The sequence below is a fragment of the Melitaea cinxia genome, chromosome 21, assembly GCF_905220565.1.
Source record: "Melitaea cinxia chromosome 21, ilMelCinx1.1, whole genome shotgun sequence".
In the NCBI taxonomy this organism is placed as follows: Eukaryota; Metazoa; Arthropoda; class Insecta; order Lepidoptera; family Nymphalidae; genus Melitaea; species Melitaea cinxia.
This window is the reverse complement of record NC_059414.1, coordinates 7,808,392-7,834,095: the sequence shown is the minus strand read 5'-3', so window position 1 is coordinate 7,834,095 and position 25,704 is coordinate 7,808,392. Positions and strand designations below refer to the sequence as shown.

The window sequence follows — 25,704 nt, the reverse complement described above, 5'->3', positions numbered from 1 at the left end:
TATTTATTTTTATTCGTAATTATATTTTATTGCACACTTATAAACAAGTTCATTAAAAAGAAACGTACAAAAAAAGGTACTGCAATGTCTGTCTTGATAGTGATTTCTTACAGAGAACCTGTCTATAAAGTTAACATTTGTAACAAATAACAGGCACACTGTGCAATTTAAATACTATATATACATATACATAAACGTACACACACATATATTTACATAATAATATGCATAATAAATAATTACATACATATATAATAAATAAATAACAAGTATTATTTACTAAAAATAATATTTAAATATCATTATAATATTATTACTATTATAAAACTATATTCAACTCTTTCTCCATGTAAGAGAAAGATTGGAGCTTAATTAACCACGCTGCTCCACTGCGGGTAGGCGGATATTATGTTGCGGAGTTGGACGATTTTAAGACTAAACGCTAAGTAAATTTTTTGTTTACAAATTAAATCACAATTGAACTAATTGTTCGCAGATGTCAATAGCGCGACAATGATCGTGAGATGGGCGAGTACATAGAGCGGGTCGGGCGAGCGCGCTGAGCAGGCATGTGGGCGCGCGCGGCGCGAGTCCTGCGGCGCGTGGCGCTGCTAGTCCCGCTTCTCCTGACCGCGTTAGCGCTACTACTACTGCCGCGCCCACCACCCTTCAGCTCCTCTGCGCGACTACCCTCACCGCCCTCCCCACAACCATTAGCGAGAGAGGATACTCATTTACAAGTAAAACTACAATTTTCTCATAGAATTTCGACATTTTTTGTCTCCTTGTATAATTTTTATAGGACTAGGTCGGCAAATAAGCTCACAGGTCACCTGTAGGCAAGCGGTTACCTCAGCCTATAGACACCTGCAACACCAGAAGCAAGCGCGTTGCCAAGGCCACTTTACTTACCACAGGCACCAACACTTCTTTAGAGCAGCGATATTTAGGTTGCTGTGATCTTCTGTAAGATGGGGTGAGAGGTGGTGTGTGTCAATTGGTCCCATTTAAATTTATTTGAGATCTAACAACTACTTTTCGAGTTATATCTAATAATGCGTTTCTACTTGACGCTTTTTTCGTCGACCTACGTTGTATTATTATACCACATAACTTCTTACTGGATGTACTGATTTTGATAATTCTTTTTTGTTAGAATGGAGATAGCCCTAGTTTTGTGCTATGGTAAGGAAACCAGGATTTGATGATGGGATCCCAGAGAAATCGAGGGAAACTCTTGAAAATCGGCACAACTTTTTACTGGGTGTACCGATATTGATAATTTTTAATTTAATCAAAAGTTGATGTTTATCATGCGGTCACATTTAAATTTTATCGATATCTGATAACTACTTTTTGAGTAATCTTTGATAACGCGTATTTACTTGACTATTTTTTCGTCGATCTACGTTGTATTACTTGTCGATGTAATTGAAGTCGGTTTTTTTTCGTTTGTCTGCAAACACAATTATTTTAAGACATCAAGTCAATTGAGATGTTGTCAAATTCATAAAAAATATTTGTATTACTAAACCACTTTTTCTTGTGACATCTTACTCGTAATAACTAATAAGCTTGTTAGCATCGAAATTCGCTGTTGTATCACTAAGATATCGGAAATTACTCGTGGTCAATTCGTTTAAGCTCACGATATATTTAGATATTTACATTTTTGTTATATAGGCCACACTTCCGCTGAACGACTTAATAATAAATCAGTTCTTCAAAGCTTTATTATACTCATTTTGTAATCTGACCCGCGCGTTGAAATTCATAGATGCCTAGTCCTTTTTATGTGTCATCGTCACATAAAACATATAATGATCTATCTATTTGATGAATCTAGAAATCGTTAGCTATGATCAATTAGTTTAAGATACAATTATTATTGTAATAAAAGTTGTAGTCTTAACATTTATATAAAATAAAAACGGGACGGAATTTTATTCATTTTTTAACTTTTGTGTCAATTGACCAGTTTACGATATAACTAGATGTATATAAATTGTTTCAGAATTCTATGACAGAGAATGAGGTAATATTCGATGAAGAAGGTGATGAAATCACAAAACGATTATGGTTCATGTCTGGTGGTGAGCAACGCCCGAAGCATCACGACCCGCACGCTAATTTATTCCCTGAAGACGCTCAGGCTGATGACAGGTAAAACACCTATTTCAAAGGTAGCAAACCAAACCACGTAACTATTTTATTATGACTAGCCCGTTGGCGCAGTTTCTAGTGACCCTGCTTTCTGCTCCGAGGGTTGTGGGTTCCATTCCCACCCCGAGTCTGGGTGTAATATAAATATTTATTTATATATTTATATGTGTATTATTCATAAGTGTGTTTATCGAAAAAAAAATGTAGCTATATACCAGTCGGCTGTTACCTATAACACAAGCATTAAAGTTGCTTACTTTAGGAACAGACGACCGTGTGTGTATTGTAGTGTTGCCCAAATTCAGTCTTGGTCTTGCAGTCTTGGTCTTGTTCTTGCGTTTTTGCAAGACCAAGACCAAGAACAAGACCGCGTATTTTTAGCAAGACCAAGACCAAGACTGACCGTGCAAGACTTGAGCAAGAACAAGACATAGCCTGCAAGACTCTTGCGTCTTGCAGCTAGGACTTAGCGCTATTTCACTGAGTAGTTAGGTGTAACAGTTCGGTGTATAGGTAAGTACGCTTAGGAATTCTATGAGACGCAAAAAACTGTATCAAAGAATATGAAAAACTGGACCTATGCGCATTACGACTAATACCATAAACATAGCGAATAAAAAAATATCTATTAAAATCAAACTGAGTGCATGCATAGTTATGTTTTAACCATCGGCACTTTGATAATGCGGCATCAAAGGTTTTGTACTTACTTCTCAAAGAAATTTGCCGCTTTTCGGAAGTACATGGTTATGATACACGCGCCGGCGGCTTCTTTTGAAATCTAAAACAATCGTTGCCGCCACGCCGAAATCATAACATTTGACACTATTTGATTGCCGCCATAGGGCGTAGGTATACTCATGCAAAATAATTTCGAATTTTAAGAGTACCTACAGGTGTTCCAAAGAATAAATAAGTTTCAGAGTGCTTAGAATGAAAATGAATACATTATACTGATCACGCAAGTAGTATTATGATTAGGATAAAATGGTAAGGATAGGTAGTAGATGTCATATTAATTCATTCTAGTAAGTATATATTATAATATTGATTACTTATATGGTTTTAAACTAATTACTTAGGTACTATTATTGTACATTTAGTCATTATATTTCTTAAGTTTTTACAAGAAAAAATAGCAAAAAGTGTTCAAATATCACCCGTTTAATAAATATTGTAGCCACTTTTAAATATACTTGAAACAAGTATATTTTCGATGTATTTGCCCTAATATGGTGTTTCCTAAAAGGTCTACACTTAGAAGGAAAGTCAAAGAGCGATTTGAAGAGCTCCAATTGAATCTCAAGGAACGACTTCAACAATTATCATCTAAAATGTCTTTTACCATTGATGGGTGGACGTCAATTGCTGGTAGGAGTTACTACGGGGTTACTATTCATTATATAGACAACGAATGGAAGTATCAATCTGTAGTTCTTGATTTTATACCATCACGCGGTCGACATACTGGGGAAGATATTGCAACGATTTTCCATGAATGTTTATTGGAATATGGCATAATTGATAAAATACAAGGTATCACGGTCGACAACGCAACTGCAAATACCAAATTTATGTATGAACTGGGCAAACAGCTGCCGCCACACTTTGATTCAGACAATCAACATTTCCGGTGCTTTGCTCACATTTTAAACCTTGGTGTACAAGATTTATTAAAGACCTTAGCATTACACTGTGAGTCTGACACTAACGCGCAAGATCAGCAGTACGAAGACTATGCAGACGAAACTGAGGATGGGAAGATGAAGAATCTGCACCAAATATTGCTGACTCGCGTACATCTGTAACAAAGTTACGCAGTATTTCCAGTAAAATAAAAAAAAGTGAGATAGTGAAGAAGAAGTTTCAGTCTGCTTGTGAAGCAGCTGGCGTGCCATCAAATCTAAATGCCATTCTTGACTGTCCAACGAGATGGAATTCCACACATGATATGGTTGGATTTGGTTTAAAAGTGAGAGCGGGCATTGACATATTGTGCAGTTCTGTCACCGAATTAAATGATTTTCAAATCACAGCTAATGAATGGCAATACTCGAAAAATTACATAAATTTCTAATAAACTTTAAACTTTTAAGTACAAAACTTGGTGGAGACAAATATGTTACATTACCGCTAGTCATTGTATCATTCAATCTCTTGCTAGATAAAATTGAATCCATGGTAAAACAGTTAGATGAGAAACCTAATCGATCTGAAGTGGATGAAAGGCTCATTCTAGCTTTCCAAGCAGCTCGAGACAAAATGCTTAAACATTACAAGAAGAGCAACTGGATTTATTGTACTTCTTTAATTTTAGACCCAAGGCATAAGGCTCAGACTTTTGACCTGACAATGTGGGGGAAGCAACTTAAAACAGAAAGTCTGCGCAAGTTCAATGAACTTTATGAAGAATATAAAAGTCTACACTCACTGAACAAATCTCTGGAATTACCAGAAAAAGAAAATAAAGTATGTGATGAAGATGAAGACGTAATAGACTTTGATAAACTCTATGAATGTCCCTCGACGTCATCTGGATCTTGTCTTCAAGGCTTAGTGATAGACGAGTTGGAGGAGTACCTGAGAAAACCAAGAACTGCCAGCTCGGAAGACATTTTAGATTGGTGGAGGACGCATGAGACAGAGTATCCGATTTTATCGAAAATGGCCCGTGATTTTCTCTCAATACCTGCAACTTCAGTACCTGCTGAGAGGTTATTTTCTAAAGCATCATTAGTAATTAGAAAACATAGAAATAGTTTAAGTGATGAGTCAGTCAGATGGTTACTTTGTATTAATTCTTGGTCAAAAAAATTGATATAAAGTATCATAACCTAATGATAAAGCTGTTGATTTGTGTTGTATTTTATTTTTTATTCAAATAAATGATAAATCGTAAAACTCTTTTATTAAATTTCTTATAAGTTGAGGGTTCAATCTCTTTCTAGACAGATAAGTATTGTTCTTTAAAATACAGTCAAGTTATTGTAATTAATTTGTTTTTTTACATGTTTTAGCAAATGTAAGCTTATAAATCATAAATGTTTATTAAGAAACAGTTACTTCCATGGAAAACGACATATAGGTCAGTTGATTTTTCGAATTTCTTATCAAATCTTCAGTTATTTATTAATCTGCTTGATCTTTACTATGGCTATGTTAATTCAAGCTCACAATGTTCCAATTCTAATACGTTTTTCTAAGATTTAAAGTAAACTTTAATAAATAGTAATAGACTAATAGGTAATTGCAAGACTTGCAAGACTCTTGCTGCAAGACCAAGACCAAGACCAAGACTGGGAGCGCAAGACCAAGACCAAGACCAAGACCAGGTGTATTGGCGCAAGACCAAGACCAAGACTGGCTAAGTCTCGTCTTGTTCTTGCATTTGGGCAACACTAGTGTATTGTGTAGATATTTATTTATTTATTTATTTATTTATTCTATCTACATTATACCATTTCATAATTTTTTGCGTTATAAATATCGAATATAATATCCTACGTAATATATACTGTCCAACTCAAAACAACAACAACTTTAGCTTTAGCTCACTAAATATTTCAAGTTAATTGATAAATTAAAACGATACCCTTGTGGTTGATTGCACTTAATTAAAAATTTAAATAATTATTGACGTTACGCTTACGCTTCAATCTGTAATATCCCACTGCTGGGAATAGGCCTCTTTCCCCATGTAGATAAAGGATCAAAGCTTTTTCCACCACGCTGCTCCCATGCGGGTTGGCAGATATATTCCTACTATGAGTAACGTTCGCTATCAGGCGTACGTGATAACAAGCGGGACCGACCGCTTAACGTGCACTCCGATGCACGGTGGGGAGACCCACGAGGACTGCACAAACACCAAGACCACGACAAACATCTGTATGGCCAATACAGATGTTTGCCATGTGCGTGGATCGAACGCGAGACCGCTATCACAACAGCAACAAACCAGTGCTGTTACCGTTACGCCAACGCATAATACAAGTTAATACTACATAATTGTAAAAAAACCGACTTCATTTACATAAAGCAGTATTACAAAATAGGTATACGAAAAAACCATCAATTAAATGCCCATTATTAGAGACTCGCTGCTCCTCGCGATTTCACTCACGTAATTTCCGAGCCCTTGAGAATGTCTGGATAAAAAATAACCTATGTGTTATTCAAGATCTCTAGCTATCTATGTACCAATTTTTACGAAAATTAGTTGAGCAGTTTTTGCGTGAGAGAGTGACATACAAATTAATGTAATCCAGACTCACAAACTCTCGCATTTATAATATTAGTAGAATAACTCAAAAAGTACTAGTCAGATCTCGATTAAATTTAAATGAGACTATATAATAAATAACATCTTTCGATTAAAAGAAGAAGAATCAAAATCACTCAACCCACAAAGAGGTTATGAGGTAACACACATAAAAAATACAGTCGAATCGACAACCTCCTCCTTTTTTGAAGTCGGCTAAAAACTAATGAATTTTTATAAATAAAATACACTAGCGTTAGTACTTTAAAATTGTAATTTTACACTATGTTACTTAAATTTACGTTTAAATGTTAATTAATATTTGACATGAATCATTCGTAGGTGCAAGTAAAATAGAGATAATGTTTGGAAATAACAACGATTAGTGATAAAGCCGACGTTTTACATGCGATAACCCAAAAAATATTATTAAATCGCCAACGAAAATAAAAATGTTTATCCTTTATTCATACATGTTGACACGATTTTAATTAAAAGTATATGAAGCAGAAACAAACTTTATAACAAAAAAAATATAAATATTTTCTTATAACATCTGATTAAAAACCTAACCTATGAAACTAGGGTTAGACTTACTTTATGCTGACTTACGATGTCTTCTATAAATACTTGATTGATTGATCCAATTCTTCATTGATTCCTTTCTCCATGTAGGAGATAGGTTGGCGCTTAATCTATCACGCTGCTCCTTTGCGGGTTGACGAATATGTTTTCTACTACGCTACCAGGTCTCTGATAACAACCGGGACCTTAACATGCTATCCAAGACACGGCGTGGGTCCCAAATGTAGATACAGATAGATATTCGAACTAACCCACGACTACTGTATTATGTATGTATGTGTGTATAAGGAATTACGCGAAACTCGCACCACTACGCGTTTGTCAACAACCAACAAATAATTAATATACTACAATTAAATTAAATTTATTTATACAGAATTGTCGAGCAGTTAATGTACACGTTGCCAAAAGATGAAGATGTGCCTATTAAGAAAATTTTGCTAGCAAACGGGCTTGGGGCCTGGGGGGTATCGGGTGGGAGAACAGAGTTTATCAGGAACAAATGTCCCGTTGACCGATGTACATTGACTGCGGACCAGAGAGAGGCAGCCACAGCCGATGCTATACTCTTTAAGGATCACCACACACCCTTCGATGTTAAGAGACCACCAAACCAGGTAATATTATTTAACTCACACGTTGTTCTAAGATATGCAAATTAATGTCTGTGTCACAGTAGGCTGATAAAGATACATATAATTTTGATATATGTATAGCAAAGGTACATACGTAGGTATATATAGGCTTACAGAAGATCACAGCAAAATAATACTGTTTTCAAGCAGTATTGTGTTCCTGTTGGTGAATAAGGTGACCAGAGCTCCTGGGGGGATTGGGGATTGGGTCGGCAACGCGCTTGCAATGATTCTGGTATTGCAGGCGTCTATAAGCTACGGTAATCGCTTATCATCAGGTGAGCCGTACGCTTGTTTGCCGACCTAGTGACATAAAAAAAATATATATATATCTATACATATAATAAAATGGTAGGAAAGTCAAAATTATACATTAAATAATTTTTTTTAAAGAATACTTGGGGTGTGATCTACAATCGATACCGAAGCCAAAAATATAGTTTTTAGAATTTTTGTCTGTTGGTCTGTTTGTCTGTATGTATGTCCGGGATAAACTCAAAAAGTACCGCATGGATTTACTTCAAATTTGGCACGAATATTATTAAGAAGTCGGGTCAACATATAGGCTACATATTATCATGCTATCACCTACCGGGAACGAGCAGTGAACCTTTATTTCCTCAACGCATTCTGTAACAACGAGTAATCTAACGACGCATATTTGAATGTTGTTGTTATTATGTTCAATATATAAGCTAGCTTCACACTATAAAAATATAAAGTAACTAAGCCGATAAACATAATTAAATAAATATAAGTAGACAAGACAATTTTTAAGCATCTATGAGATTTTTCCGTAGATATGAAATGTAAAGAAGAAACGGGTAAATGAATGTTATTTTAAAAGTTATAATCGTAAGTATTTTTGGTACTGTATAGCGTTCACGCAGACGACGTCGCGGGCAGCAGCTAGTTTTAAATAAAGAAGTAATTAAGTACATATATTCGAATATAAATGAATTAATTCAGTCGCATTACATGAAATATTTTACAAAGTAGGTATTCAAGTATGGTACTGCAATTGTAGGCCAATACTCTAACATCGACATCGTAATTTAAGTTTGGATGACGTGTTGATACGGTGGTCAAGCAGGTGGCTGATGTCATAACGATCGTGGATTCAATCACCGTGCGTCTCTAATATTTGTATAGACTATACGAATGCTTTTGATGATCAAGGCTTTTGTATCTTTGAGTGACACATGAATGTCCTGTTGAGGACTGTTAAGTGTAAAGCGTTTAATATATCTAATCTAGTAAGGGGTCGTCCATTAATTACGTGAGGGCTCGGATAAAATCAAGAAATATCACAAGGAGGGGCACTGTAATGAGATATCACTTCTCTTCAGCCTGTAATATCCCACAGCTGTGAATAGGCCTCTTTCCCCATGTAGGAATAGGATCAGAGCCTAATCCACCACGCTGCTCCAATGCCGATTGGCGGATATATTCCCTACTGTGAGTAACGATAGCTATCAGGTATACATGATAACAACCGGGACCGACGGCTTAATGTGCTCTCCGAAGCATGGTAGGGAGACCCACAAGGACTGCACAAAAACCCAGACCACGGCAAACATCTGTATACTGTATAGCCAATACAAATGTTCGTCATGTGCGCGTATCGAACCCACAACCGCCAGCGCAACTAGTGCTGTGGCCGTTGCGCCAACTCGTCGTTAATGAGATATCACGTGTATTTATTTATCGTTGAGCCCATTTTTACACCAAAACAAACTACCTGTTAAAAATGAAACTCTCAAATGTTTACTTAGCTCGCATATTTAAATTCGTATAATTGATTTTTAAACTCAAAGAAAAGAACTTTTCTTTTTTTTTTTCGAAATGACTGTTGCTGTTGGCCCTAGTGGCCTTTACAGCGTCACCGGTGACAGGGGCCGGGTAATGAAGACACCGGCTGCGAAGGAAGATGTGGGCCCTTTGGAGGGCACGGGGGTGACGTCCGTCCTAAGGGTGTCTCCTAGCGAGATCGCACCTTGGCTTAGAACGTCGGCGGAGGTGGAAAGAAAAAAAAATCAGATGACTTAAGTCTTCTTCTTCTTCTTGATTAATGGCTTTCAATAGTGCCAAATGAGCACAGATGATTTCGCCAATGTCACGTAGAATGGAGAATACACGAAGGAGATTGATCGGTGCGGTTGATGTTACAACCTTCGTTAGTTTATTTAAAAAGTATATTGAAAATAGTAGTAGTTAGTATGACATAAAATATCTCTTCACCTAGAACAACACAAACATTAAAGTTAGTAAGGTATATTATATTATAGTACTATGTTATGCTAGGACATTAACAAATATATAATTACACACACCTAATAAATATTTACAACTTTATTCTATTACGTTTGATATATATATTTATTTATTTATTTATTTATTTGGAGAACGGTACAGAAACAATTACAGAATAACAGCGTAGCATAAAACAGAAAAAAAAAAAAATAGATACAAATTGTCCCCTCTATGTCTCACTAAGAACATAGGGATAAGATTTACAGCAAGGACAGTAATGATGATTAGTTATTACTATTAATAGTCTAGAGCTAATGAAAACACCAAGGCAACTAATTAATCTAACTAAATAGAACTTTAGTTTTAAAAAGATGCCGGGAGCACGAGAACATATCTATATCATTAAATAAACTATTGTGTAGGACACACATTCTGTAAAGTGGCGCGCGTTGACCTATATTTGTTCTAGTTAATTCTATATGGAAAAGGTTTTTAGACCGAGTTGGTTTAGCTGGAGCTCGAAAATACAGTTCTGCAAGAAGTTGTGGTGCGTTTATTTCACCCATGCAAATATGTCTGAGGGTAAGTGCATCAGCCATCGAACGTCTATCGCTAAGAGAAATCATGCTGTATCTATCTAATAATTCATCATAAGAGCACCTTGGGGAATGAATACGGTAGTTGAGGGTACGTAAAAACTTTTTTTGTACAAGTTCTAGGCGATTTTTGTATGTATCGTAGTATGGGTTCCAAATGGGGGATAAATACTCAAGTTGTGAGCGCACTAAACTTTTGTAAAGACACATAAATGTTTCTTCTCGTTTAAAAGATTTCGTGATGCGGCAGATAAAACCTAACATGCGGTAAAATTTTTTTATTATATGATCAATGTGTGTATCAAGCGTAAGCTTTGTATCCAGATAAACACCTAAGTGACGAATCGACGGTTCAGTATCGAGCATATGATCTCCCAGCGAAAAGGTGGATGGTATTATGTTTTTATTTCTTGAAAATCGAATATGTTTGCACTTGCTATAGGCTAAAAATAGTTTATTGGCTCTACAGTATTCATTTAGTCTATCCAAGTCTTCCTGCATCAAACAGATATCATTATTGTTTGTTACGGTGGAGTATATTTTTAAATCGTCTGCGTATAAAAGAAACTTTGAATGTTTAAAGCAAGGCGAGATGTCATTAATAAATAAAGTGAATAGTAATGGACCCAATATCGATCCCTGTGGATACCGGATGTCACAAGTGCAGGAGAAGATGCGTATCCATTCATGACAACAACCTGGGTACGATTTTCTAAGTACGAAGAGAGCCACCGAAGGAGATTACCTTTAATGCCATTGTACGATAACTTTCTTAAGAGCAAAAGATGATCCACCTTGTCAAACGCTTTTTTAAAATCAGTGTATATAGCTTCAACTTGGCCCTTTTTGTCTAAATTTTTAAATATGTAATTTGTGAAAACTAATAGATTTGACAAGGTAGATCGCCCCCTAACGAATCCGTGCTGCTCCTCGATAATAGTATGCTTAAGCTTCGACGATATGAAATTGTGAACTAGTTTCTCAAACACCTTCGGAATAGTTGATAGGATGGATATTGGCCGATAATTTGGTATTTCATTTTTCGAACCCGATTTAAATATAGGCGTTATAAAAACCCTTTTCCATTGGCTTGGAAATACACCTTTTCTGAGGCAGTTATTAAAAATCATTTCAAGAGGAAAAGAGATATTTTTACTAACTCTTTTTAAGAATATAGGTGCTATGTTATCGGGACCAGGCCCTTTGCTAGGATCTATATCTTTTAGTGCTTTATAAATGTCAAGTTGAGGTAGGTAAAGTTGATTCAAACATATGAGGGTCTCATTAGTATCTAGTGTGTCAGAAATTTTGTAAGCTTCTAGATTTACCGGCTCAAAAACCAATTGAAAATATTGAGAAAACATACTACAAATTATGCTTGGATTACTGGATGTACAATTGTTAAGTTTCATGGTTTTTGGATATCCTGAGTTAGTTTCTTTTAAATCAGAGGTGTATTTCCAAAACAACTTTATATTGTCTTTAAGAGACTTTTCTATATTTTCAATATATAGATTGTAGCAGTTCCTAATTAGTAGTTTGACTCGCTTCCGCAGTAAATCAAATTCTTGATAATCTCTTAATGAACCGTAAGTTTTCCAACGCATCCATACCTTAGTTTTTCGCCTAAGTGTAGAAATTAAACTTTTAGAAAACCAGTTCGGATAGCGAGGGGGTTTTGATTTTGTCTGGGGCACATGTTTCTCAATTATGTCATTTAAGAGATTGTAAAATTTGTCAACAGCTAATTCGGGAGACAGAGTGGCGAGTTCCGATGTCCAGTTTATATTACAAAGATCCTTGTTAATGAGTTCGTAGTCAGCCTTAAAGAAGTTTCTCTTAATTTTGTGGTCGTATGTGGTGTGGTGGTATTTACATAAAAATTTACAAAATGGACTGAACACAAGCATCAATAAACATTCAATATTTACAGGACGGGGGATTTTGCGGGGAAGGATATCATATAGGGGATAAAAGAGATTAGGACAATTAAAAAGGATATGGGATGCTGAACCGTCATCGAGGCCACATTCGCACAGAGAGTGGTCTCGTACCCTGATTTTTGCCAGATGAACCGGAGTGCTCGCTTGACCAAGACGTAAACGGCAGATTGTGGACAAAACCCAGCGATCGGCATGTTTAAGAAGAAAAAACCAAGGGCGTCTTGGTATTTCAGGTTGTATGGAAGCATAGAACTTTCCCTTTACCGATTTTGACTCAACCCAAAACGAGTTCCAGGACTTGTCAAGATGAGTTTTCGCCAGAGCGCGTAAGTCATTGGAAGAGTTATAAAAGTGTTCTACGGAGCCAGTTTGTACAGCCATTTTCGCACAGGAATCAGCAGTCTCGTTACCCGGGATGCCTGAGTGAGCGGGAATCCACACCAAAATAACTTGCAATCCTTTTTGATAACATAGGAACATAACCTCTCTTATCTTTAAAATAATAGAAATTCTTAGTTTACTACGAAAGGGGTTAGCTTTTATAGCTAACAGGCAGCTGAGAGAGTCGGTGCAGATTACAGTTTGTCCTAAGTTGTGGGAGATAGCGTAAGAGACAGCTTCCAGAATGGCAATAGCTTCACCACTAAATACTGAAGTTTCAGGAGGGCATTTAAATTGTAGTACTATTCTATATTTTGGGATCCAACAGGCAGCACCCACACAGCTATTGGGGGAAAGCTTAGATGCATCAGTGTAAATAAAAAGGTGTTCTGACCAATTTTGATGAACAATATTTTAGAAAATAAAATTTGTGTCTGATGCTCCTTTTACCAGACCAAGATCTGTGATAATAGGAGGGTTATATACAAGGGCTTGAAACGGAGTAGTAAAAAGAGGATTAGAGGGGAAGGATTTCAGGAGGTGAGGCAGTCTGGTAAATTCAAGAAAACTGTCTAGCAGGCAAGATGAGGTTCTGACATTGGAACAGAGATGGGATAGTTCGTTGAGACGGGATATGAGGGGATGGGATGACAATTGTAGCGATTTTGCAATAAAACGATCGCATAAAAATCTTCTCCGGAACTGCAAAGGGGGCTCAACACACTCTACCTGTAAGGCGTTTGTAGGTGTAGATTTCATGGCACCTAGGATTATTCTCAGGCACTTGTACTGAATTTTGTTCAATTTATCAGAAATAGTTTTATTGAGAGGGTCAAAAATAAACATGGCGTAGTCCAAGTGACTACGGACTATCGCGTTGTAAACGAGTTTTAGAGTGTAAGGATGTGCTCCCCACCAAACACCTGAAACGGCTCTAAGGGCGTTAATATTTTTCTCACATTTTTTAATGACATGTTCTGTATGAGAAAATCCATTCAGTCTGTGATCGAGTACTACACCTAAAAATTTGGCCTTAGTCGCGAGGTGAATGTGTTGACCCCCCAATGACAAGTCCAAAGAAGGGATATTTCTTTTCCTAGTGAACACCACCGCTTGACTCTTAGGGATCGACAAAGACAAGCCATGATCCGAAAGCCATTGGTCCAGATAATTTAAAGCAGAATTAAGTCGAAAAGTTAAATCATCCACGGAATTTGACATTTGATATATCACAATATCATCCGCATATTGCAGAATATTACAGAAACTATTCACAGACAGTTCGAGATCATGTGTGTATATACTGTAGAGTAGAGGACTAAGGACTGAGCCCTGAGGGAGACCTTTCCAGACAAGTCTGGGGGGAAGAGAAAGGTGCTGATGTTTAACCACTATGGATCTGTTAATTAACATATTGCAGATGAAATGGACTATCCTCGGCGGAATACTCAGCTGTAGCATTTTCTGCCTGAGTACCGGAAGAAGAACATTGTCATAGGCAGAAGTGATATCTAGAAAAACACCCACAAGGTACTCACCCTTAGCAAAGGCAATTCGAATGTCTGTGGAAAGAATACTAAGGCTATCAATTGTGCTCAACCCCTTCCGAAAGCCAAACTGGAAGGGCGAGAGAATATTTCTGCTTTCAATTATCCATTCCAAGCGGTTTTTTATAAGGTGTTCAGTAATTTTGGCTAGAGTAGAATATAAAGCTATAGGTCTGTAAGAGTTTGAGTCTGAGGGATCCTTACCTGGTTTCAAAATTGGTATAATGATTTGCGACTTCCAAGATTGTGGGACGATTCCTTTTATGAAACCAGCGTTAATAATGTTTAAGAAGAAATTCTTTGCTTTATCACTTAAGTTTACGATAAACGAATAGGGTACACCATCTTCCCCAGGACACGAATCCTTAAGGCTATTTAAAGCACATTGCAATTCCGAAAAAGAAAATGGGGCATCCATCTCGCTATATGTAAACAGGGACATGGTATTAACAAAACATTCCTGATTTGGGACAAAAGGTGGAGCAAGTTTATCAGCAAAGTCATTAAGCCAAACAATGGGATCGTTGGAGAGGGGATCATCGTGACTGAAGGATCGACGGAATTTCTTAAGATTTAACCAGACGACACGGGCAGGAGATCTGGGACCAAGGGACTCACAGAACTTAGCCCAGCCTTGTCTTTTCTTTTTGTGAAATGTGATGATTATGTAATGACACGAAAATGTGATGACTTAAGTACATCTGTGAAATAATCTTGACAGCATGATTTAATAGATGGCACAATGCCATCTATTACTACATAAAGGAACTAAATGCATTATACTTTATATCAAAACAATTAGCCTTTGGCTCGGACGCACAACGCCATCTAGCCTTAGTAGATAAAGGAACTGAATCCATTATTCATATCACATTAATTAATCTTTTACCCACTACTAATTAACATCCTATAACCTTAATGGTAGTCTAGAAATTTGTATCCAAATTTAATGCATAAAACTTATATCTAACATCTCAGGGAAAAAACATTAGTTAAGTTAATTACCAAAAACATTAAAATATTAGTCAATTTCAATAATCCAATAAAATCAATTATTTATTTATTTATTTATTTATTATAATACGCCAACAAGGTAGACACTAATAAATTCACTATAATCATCAGCACAGGGTACAAACAATTGAGTGATACTCAATTATAGGCACATACAGCTTACATGAGAGTTTTTCATTACAAAAACATATCGAATTAAATCAATGAAAATTAAATTATTACAATAAATTTAAGAATAAAATAATCCAATTTAAATCAATTAACAAAATTAATAATTATACGCTAGAATTTAAATTAATACTAAAGATTAATAATAAAACAATCAATTATAAAATTATGAATAAATTCAACATTAAAATCAGTGCCATAAAAAAAATTAGGATTTAAATTAATACAATATAATTTAATTTCATTTGATACAATGAAAATATAAATAATAATAATAATTTAAAAAAATATAAAATAAATATTTAATAAACAATCACAAATCAATACATTTATATTACACTAGCTGACCCGGCAAAGGTTGTCTTTCCGCTAATCGCTGTTAAAAAATAGCGGTTGGTGGTAGAAGATATTTTTCAATGCCAAATCATAATAAAATAAAATTTTGAAAAAAAGTTTTGTGAAAAAGTAAAAATAAAAAAATATTTAGGGGTGGGTCATCCTTATCATTTATGGGGATGAAAAATAGATGTTGTTCGATTCTCAGACCTACCCAATATGCACACAAAATTTCATGAGAATCGGTCAAGCCGTTTCGGAGGAGTTTAACTACAAACACCGCGACACGAGAATTTTATATATAAGATTTAAAAATGAATTCAATATGTCGGGTTAATAATGTTATACCTAATTTAATTTAGGTGCCTGTTTGACATTAAGTGAGTTTGTAATATGTGATTTAATACTTTTCAGATTTGGATCCTGTATTACTTAGAGTGCCCTTACCACACCGCGTCTCTTCGGCCGTCCTCCCTGGACCTGTTCAACTGGACGGCCACTTACCGTCGGGATTCAGACATAGTAGCACCCTACGAACGCTGGGTCTACCACGACACTTTGAATACAGAAAAGGACATCGAGAGAAACTACGCAGCTAATAAAACTAAAAAGGCAAGTCCTCTTTCATTACTATGATGCTACAAACTTTAGAATACAGTAAAAAATCTATTCTTCTGTTATTTTTTAAATTTTTTATTGCTGTTGGTTCTAATAGCCTTTACAGCGTCTCTGCTGGTGAGAAAGACTGAAATTGATACTGAGACCCAGACATTAAAAATTGGGTAGTCCAATGTGGAGTTCAGAATAAACATTCTGGAGGGTGTCCTCTAATGATATTGGGCTTAGAACGTCGTCGGTATAAAGTAAAGAAGCTTGCCCTATTTTTGAATTTCAATCAATATCGAGTTAACGCAGTGCTAATAACAAACTGAAATATGGCCGTAGTGTGGGTTTTTGTGGGTGGTTTATGCTTATGTTGCGTGAGTTGTTGAACCCCTTACACAGCATTCATATTCTATTGAATTTAGATGAAATTGAGGCTTATTTTATGTGAGTAGCTCACCTATTTATTATTTAGCTCAAAAGTGATTCTGCAGATATACCTACCTTTATCGCCGAACACAAGTCTATTTATAAACTTCAGACTAAACTTTTGTTCGTTTATTTGTAAAGTTTTTTTTTCGTACAATTTTAATGTAAAATTATTAAAAAATATATCGAATCCAAATTTAAAGAATATCAAATTTCCTACATATATAATTATAGGTTGGATATTTGCCTACATATGTATTTTCTTGTGTTATTCATCATAAATGTATGTACAAGCAATCGTACCTAGAATCTGTTATTGGTGCGCCAATGATATATAATAAACGCACTTTACGTATTACAATACGTAATAATTATTTGTGTACCATCAAGTTAAATTCCGCATTTTCAAAAATAAAAATAGCGTATTTGTTATTCTGAGTCTTCAAACTATAAGAGCCGATAAACTCGAAGTATACCGTTAAAAGTTTGATGCCCAGCGAAAATTGGTTACGAATGAGCACAGCTTTTCACTAGATCACCAAATTTGAATGTTATGAGCAAAATGTTTCAGAAACTTTTACTCAGGATTGGAAATACTTTTTGCCTTTTTAACTTATATCTAACATATTTTAAATTCGGTTCAGTCATAATTTTAAGCTTGTCCCTAATTCAATACTAAACTTTTAGGTATAAGCTAATTATGTTTTGAATATTTTCGACGGCGCAATTGTGAAAAAATGGACATGACAATTTAGGCTGTATCATCTTAATGGCGAGCATAGGCCACTTTTTCCATATAGGAGAAGGATTGAAGCTTAATCTACCACGCTGTTCATGATTGCTATCAGGTGTATATGATAACAACCAGGACCGACAATTTAACGTGCTCTCCGATGCAGGGTGGGAAAGCGCACAAGGAAAGACATCAAAACCGGAGATAAATAGATATTTGTTAACGGTTACATACAATCGCTAATGTATAAGCGCTACTCACGAAACATATCACTATGGTCTACACATAAGCGTTTATTAAATTCCACTAAATTTCCGAAAAAATAAAATAAATAAATAAACCATTACATGCAACCCGCCTGCCTATCGTGGTGACTATGGGCAACGCACATGAGTTCACGCCATTTTTGGCGCAAACTTGTGGAGGCTTGTGGAGGTCCAACAGCGGATTGCCATAGGCTGAAATGATAATGATGAATGATGATTACATTCAACGGCTCCCAGTAGGATTTTCTTCTATGTTGGGGGTCCGAAAACATACACAATACAAAAGCACAAATGCCCAGACCACGACAAACATCTATATGGTCTTTAAAAATGTCTACATGGCCTTTACAAATGTCTATCGTGAGCAGAGATCGAACCCGCAACCGCCAACCAGTGCTGTGACCGCTGCGCCGACGCGTCGTCAAATTGATAAGTTTTAAAAAATTCTTGAATAAATCATACAGGTGGCATGGTTCGTATCTAACTGCCACGCCAGGAACCGTCGCCTACAGTACGCGAGGCAGCTGTCGAAATTCATCCCGGTAGACATCTACGGCGCATGCGGCTCGCACCATTGCCCGCGCGCTGACCCCAACTGCCTCGAGATGTTGGACAAGGAGTACAAGTTCTACCTAGCTTTTGAAAACTCGAATTGTCGTGATTACATAACCGAGAAGTTCTTCGTTAATGGACTGCAGTGAGTTATTTTTTGCATATAATTAGACCAGCGAATAAGCGTATGGATGATGGTAAGCGATTACCGTAGCTTAAAGACGCCTACAACACCAAAAGCACCGAGAACTCTTTGTAGACCCTACCCTCAATCTCTCCAGAACTTCAGGCCACCTCACTCATCACAGTAACACAACACTACTTTAGAGCAGTTTTATTTAGCTGTGATCTCGTGTAAGGTCAAGCTACTTCCCCAGTCGGGCTGCTGCAGATTTCAAGTAGGATACCTTCTTGCTGTGCCCTCAATAAAGGGTATTGTTGTTTTTATATTTATAAATGAATATTTTCTCGTTTGCTTAAATTGTTAAAACGTTTAACCGTTACGACATTGTTCATTTGTTAGTGGCGGAAAAGACAGTGGTTGTGGATTTTTCGGCCATCTACCCAAAAATCCACTAACAATCAATTTTATGTGTCAACTTTGTTCAAGCGGTGACAAGTTTTTAAGCTTTCATGGTCAGCATATGTAATACGTGATAATTTCCATAGTTATTTCATCATTTAAAAAAAATATTGGACAAACAATAGGCAGGGTGGATAAATCTCCCGTTAACATATAAGTCATTTCATAGTCATTCTAACGTAGTATGTTATCAAAAATTTATCGAAACTATTGTTACGTCAAGGGCATAACGATAAGCATATAAAAGTTAACAGTATACCTATACGTTATGTTAAAAAAATATATTCTACTTTATGGATGCTTCTACATATATATATATATATATATGTGTGTGTGTGTGTGTTTGTGTGTGTTTCTGTGTATGTATATTTATATACACACACTACGATAAATGTGTATATATATATATATATATATATATATACATACATATATATACATACATATAAACATTAAGCATAAGCTGCTACTAAACTTAATTGATAACTTTTAATTATTAACCGACCTTGAAAAGGTTCTAATGTTGTTTCCATATACAAGACTTATAAAGCCGACCGATAGTGGGATAACCATCCAACTGCTGACTTTGAAATACATAAGCCGAAGACGGGCAGCAGCGTCTTCGATGCGACAAAGCCAGCCCTGCGGTCACCAACCCGTCTGCCCAGCGTGGTGACTATGGGCAACACTCCCCCCTTTCTGGCTGTAGACGTGTGAGAGGGGACTCGCACGTTTGTACTTGAACAGTCCAGTGGCAGCCGGGATGGCCTCGTGCTGTTGCTTGCTCAAACGAGCAGTTTGGTGGGAGAATTTTAATGCTTGTCCTTTATGACGGCTCCAACAATCTCGGGTGGAGCGAGGCACGGGTGGAGCAGCGGATGAGCATGCGCAAGCGATCCCGTAGCTCCTCCAACTTCGTGTCGAAGACGGCCATCGCAAAGGTTGTAGTGGGTAAGAATCCCACATAACCCGTTTCTACCCCAAGAGCCGAGCATCTTCTTGAAGATTTCCTCTGCGTAAAAAAAAAATAATAATAAATTAAAAAAATGCTTCTGGTGTTGCTGGAGTCACTATGCGCATACATACATTTTGACAATTAATTTTTATTTTTATAAATATCTAATATCAGACGCCCAACGGATTTAAAATAAAATATGCTTTTTTATCAGTATCGAAGAATTATCTAACGCCAGTCACCAGTAAGTGTGAATGTATGTATGTTTGTATGTATGTATTTATGTATGAATGTTTGTATGTATGTATTTCTGTATGTATGTTTGTATGTATGTATTTATGTATGTATGTACGTATATATGTATGCATGTATGTATTTATTTTGTATGTAATTATATGTATATGTGTTTAAGTAAATATATTCACACGTTTATGTCACAGTTTGTAAACGTACACCGACACAATACCTCTGCCCCTAGGTTGCCCGGATGAGATCGCTTTTCAGCGATAAGGCCGCCCTTTGTACCTTATGATACTCTGTTAAAATAAATCTGATATGTATTATTTCTGTTTTAGTGTAGAATAAAGTGTATTGTTATGTTATACGAAACACAGATCTTTCTACGCTTCTGTACGTATGCATGTGTGATGATTATGTCTATGATCTGTTACGCCACCGATATAAACACGAGTGAAACCACCCGTATATATACTTATTCGCAATAGTTAATAATTTTTTCCTCACAGGCACGACGTGTTACCGATAGTGATGGGGGCACGTCCTCAAGAGTACGCGGCAGTTGCTCCGCACAACTCCTACATACACGTAGAAGAGTTCGCTGGCCCTGAGGAGCTAGCTGCCTATCTGAAGCGCTTAGATGAAGACGACACTCTTTATAATTCTTACTTTAGATGGAAAGTAAGTATAACTTGGACAAAACTAAGGGACAATATCAATAAAACGTCTTACACTCAACATCGACATAAACAGCATGCTTCAATCATTAACTACTAACCTGATTAAGATTTATGACATAGGTATATCAGTATATGCCCTCGTAAGACCATTAAGAATAAAACGTAATCTGTGGCTAACTCCTCTCATCAAGAAGACTATGGCTAAGCGTGACAGTGCTAAAATAGCGTATGAAAAATTCCAACCCCAGAAAATTTAACCAGTTATAAAACTTTGAGTAACCTCTACAACATGATGGTTAGGAATTCTAAACGTCATTACTCACTTAACTCAGTTCAGATTCCTACCCAACCAAAAGTTTAGAGATTCTTAAGGTTGTCGTTGGGCAAATTATAATTATAACTAAAATAAAAAAAATAAAAGAAAATTACAGAAGCTTGTCATAGCCCTATTGATCTCAATATTTTGAATTCTCTCTTCATTACTCACCCTATTACATCAGACTCCAATATTAAAGCTTCTACTCTATATGTAATAAATATTTTGGTTCCACCCAAGCTTAACACTTTAGGTCCTTCTTCCACACCACACCGACCTTAATTCACGTTTAAATCAGTCTCTATAGAGGATGTAAAGAAGTGTTGTCAGCTTTATGTGAAGTGTGACAATCTCAATCTTGAGATAATTCTTCCGATGATGAAGGATACTAATATTACGAGTATAAAGCTGAAGAGTTTGTTTGTTTTTTGTTTGAACGCGTTAATCTTAGGAACTTCTGGTCCGATTTGAAAAATTCTTTCAGTGTTAGATAGCCTATTTATCGTGGAAGGCTATATATCATGACGCTAAGACCAATAGGAGCGGAGCACCAATAAAGAATGTTCGGGACTTTTTTCTTTTTGAGAGCTTTCCCACTTAGCCCAAAGAAATTATTCCACGCGGGCAAAGTCGCGGGCAGAAACTAGTATTATGTATGATTACACACCTTATTAATTTCTCACTGGCATGTAATATCTATGTACCACGCCGGAGACGTGGTCCAGGAGTGTGGTGGTGCTGTTCTTTAAGAGAGGCGATAAGTCTCTGTTGAAGAATTACAGACCGATCTCACTTCTGAGCCACATCTATAAGCTGTTTTCGAGGGCTGTTACGAATCGTCTCGCCAGAAGACTCAATGAATTCCAACCACCAGAGCAGGCTGGGTTTCGAAATGGCTACAGCACCGTGGACCACATCCATACTATTCTGCAGACTATTTAAAAGACAGAAGAATATAATCAACCGCTGTGTATGGCATTTGTAGACTACGAGAAAGCCTTCGACTCTGTCGAGACCTGGGCTGTCCTGAAATCTCTGCAGAGATGTCATATCGACTGGCGATATATCGAGATACTGAAATGTATGTACGACGCGGCGACGATGACCGTTCATGTCCAGGACCGGAGAACAGGACCTATTTCCCTCCGGCGTGGGGTAAGAGAGGGAGATGTAATATCACCGAAACTGTTCACCACTGCGCTGGAGGATGTCTTTAAGAGCTTAGATTGGGGAGAATGAAGCATTAACGCCAACGGTGAATTTATCTCTCATCTTCGTTTCGCCGACGATATTGTCATCTTTGCGGAGACGCTGGATGAGTTAGGCCAAATGCTGGCCGGCCTAAACGAGTCCTCCCGACGTGTCGGTCTCTGTATGAACTTGGATAAGACGAAAGTTATGTTTAACAACCAAGTCATACCGATACCGGTATCGGTCGATGGTACCCTTCTCAAAGTTGTTCAGGATTATATTTACCTAGGCCATACTATCCAACTAGGCCGCAACAGCTTCGAGAAGGAGGCCGATAGGAGGATTCGGTTGGGCTGGGCGGCGTTTGGCAGACTCCGTCGAGTCTTCACTTCGAAGATTCCGCAATGCTTGAAGACAAAAGTTTTCGAACAATGCGTCCTGCCTGTGTTAACATACGGAGCCGAGACGTGGACACTGACCAAGGGACTGGTCCACAAGTTTAAAGTCGCTCAACGTGCAATGGAACGGGCTATGCTTGGGGTCTCTCTCAAAGACAGGATTAGAAATGAGACTATCCGCGAGAGAACGAAAGTAACCAACATAGCCCACAGAATTAGCAAGTTGAAGTGGCAGTGGGCTGGTCATCTGTGTCGCAGGACCGATGGCCGTTGGAGTAGACGGGTCCTAGAGTGGAGACCGCGTCTTGGCAAATGCAGTGTCGGACGTCCTCCGGCCCGTTGAACCGCCGATCTACGTAAGATTGCTGGTGTGGGCTGGATGAAGATTGCGGAAAACCGGGATGTCAGGCGCGAACGTGGGGAGGCCTGCTGGACATCCAACAGTGGACTGCCATAGGCTGAAGTGAGTGAGTGATGTAATGTCTAGGTATCCGTCTAACGGCTAACGAGGCTTTATAACTGATTGGGGGCTTACAACTGACTGGGGACTTACAACTGACTGGGAGCTTACAACTGACTGGGGTTTACAACTACCTGGAGCTTACAACTGACTGCGGAGCTTACATTTGTAAGCTCCGCATTCGGTTGTAAGCTCCGACAGGCTTGCAACCGACTATAATTTAAATTGACGATTGTTTGAATAAAAAAGAGGAAGGTAGAAAATTCAAATAAACAATAACTAGCTCAAAATTCATTTCCGATGGTGCAATTGTTGTTTTTCAAAATAATTGACCGTTATTGATTTTTATTGACGTGTAAATTACATTGTAATCATTCTGATTAACAATAAATATATGTATAAATAATAAACAAACGCACGTCTGCAAGAGAATTTTGATCAAGGTTTTGTTTATTTGATTTTTTACTGGATAAAAAAGGATGAGGCTCTCAATTCTGCTGTATTTCCCTACTATGAGTAACGATCGCTATTAGGTGTACATGATAACAACCGGGACCAACAGCTTAACGTGCTCTCCGAGGCACGGTGGGGTGACCCACAAGGACTGTACAAACACTCAGACCACGCCAAACATCTGTATGGCCAATACAAATGTTTATCATGTGCAGGGATCGAACCCGCAACCGCCAGCGCAACAGCCATAAACCAGTATTGTGACCGTTGCGCCAACGTGTCATCAGTCATATGGTCCCGTTTTAACAAATTATCCTTATCAGGGCACGGGCGAGTTCATCAACACGTACTTTTTCTGCCGCGTGTGTGCGATGGTGCACGCAGGCGCGCGCCGCCAGCGCAGCGCACACTACGTGGATGTGCAGGCGTGGTGGCGCGATGGCGCCTGCACGCGCACTGACTGGCGTACCTCGCCCGACCAGCGTCCACCCCTGCAGTAGTACACACATGCGACAGAAGGCCATCGGTATCGGCAAGGGCGTATTTACCCTACGGCCAAAATGTTCATGGCCCGAAGCGGCACTGTGCGAGAGGCGGCACAAGCCATTCATATAAATACACTGCTTTTGTCTTTTTCCCTTAATTTACGGGGCGGCAAATTAAAAAGTGCCCGGGATGCTGAATCTTAAAATATACCACTGCACACATTGCGACAGAGGCCCATCGATATCGATGAATATCAATCTGTCATGAAAAAAAAATGTAGTGCCCTTGTTACTTCTCGGTACTTATTAATAAGATAAGAAAATGATCAGTAACGGTAGTAATAAATCGCGTTATTTAATATAGGACCCAATGCTACTGATCCGTGCTTAGGTTAGGCTGATTTTATAAAATTTTGACGTCATTGCATTTCTTTTATGGTTACAATTGTACAATAAATTAAATATAATACAAAATAATGTATTCATAATAATATTATAAAACTTAGAACTTCATTTTCTCAGATCCTTTTACCGGTTTTACCTAAGCACGGCATTAACTGTTTTCGATTAAATGTAACGTTTTTAAGCAAACCGAAACGATCCATTATAATAAACGATACGTGATTGACAATTACAATTGAACGTCTACGAACGCAATAAAAACGATTAACCACTGATCATGTTTGAAGGTGATGCAATTAAGTTGACAGTTAAATCTATATTTAAACGTTAAAACCGTAAAATCGTAAAAGAGAATTTTTTTTTATTAAAGTCAACTGCGACTGAAATAAAACTGATGAAATTTCAATCAACTTTGCCTTCAGTTACGTTTGGTTTCAAATAATTTGTCAATATACCTATATAAAATAAGAACCAATTGATACACCCAGTAGCACCTGTCAATTAATAAACATTGTAAACGTCCTGTAACGCGGTTAATCAAACTACAATTACGTAGAATTTAAATTTTAAAACATTACAATTGATAGCTTCGGAGAGTTTATCTAGCTGTCAACCAAAAGTAACGCAAAACCATAGAGCTATTATACATAAATTATACAAATGGGGTCTTAACAAATTCGTCATTGTAAAAAATATGTTTTATGAACCTCATTAAACGCACATTATTCTCGAGCTTTATTGTCATATCGTAAGAGCGACTTTTTCAGATGATATGAGTTACCACAAATTAAACATAAAGTATTGATAAATACTAACTAGTCTATAATTAATTCATTAAAAAATATTGTCGTGCACAACGACTGAACGACGTAAATGTTATTCTCAAAAGACAACCTCGTTCTAAGAAGCACAAGCGTTACTTAAATTTTAGTTGTAGTTTTAAAAAAATTGTTTAATTTATTACGTATATTTTCTACAGATATTTAATAAATTATTGTTATTGTTATTATTATTATTAAGTCATTTACATTTTGTGTAAGTTGTTTTTTTTACAGTTTACCTACTATTAATAAAATTGT

General features: G+C 37.1%; 1 protein-coding gene across 1 annotated transcript; it reads left to right on the top strand.

Moving 5' to 3' along the window:
* Positions 1-569: 569 nt before the first annotated feature.
* Positions 570-24,238, top strand: LOC123664282 (glycoprotein 3-alpha-L-fucosyltransferase A). Its single transcript, XM_045598874.1, has 7 exons — positions 570-740; positions 2,015-2,163; positions 7,386-7,626; positions 16,297-16,494; positions 18,378-18,610; positions 20,750-20,921; positions 24,062-24,238. Exons 1-7 carry the CDS (start codon positions 570-572, stop codon positions 24,236-24,238), a joined length of 1,341 nt encoding a protein of 446 aa, XP_045454830.1.
* The last annotated feature ends 1,466 nt before the right edge of the window (positions 24,239-25,704 follow it).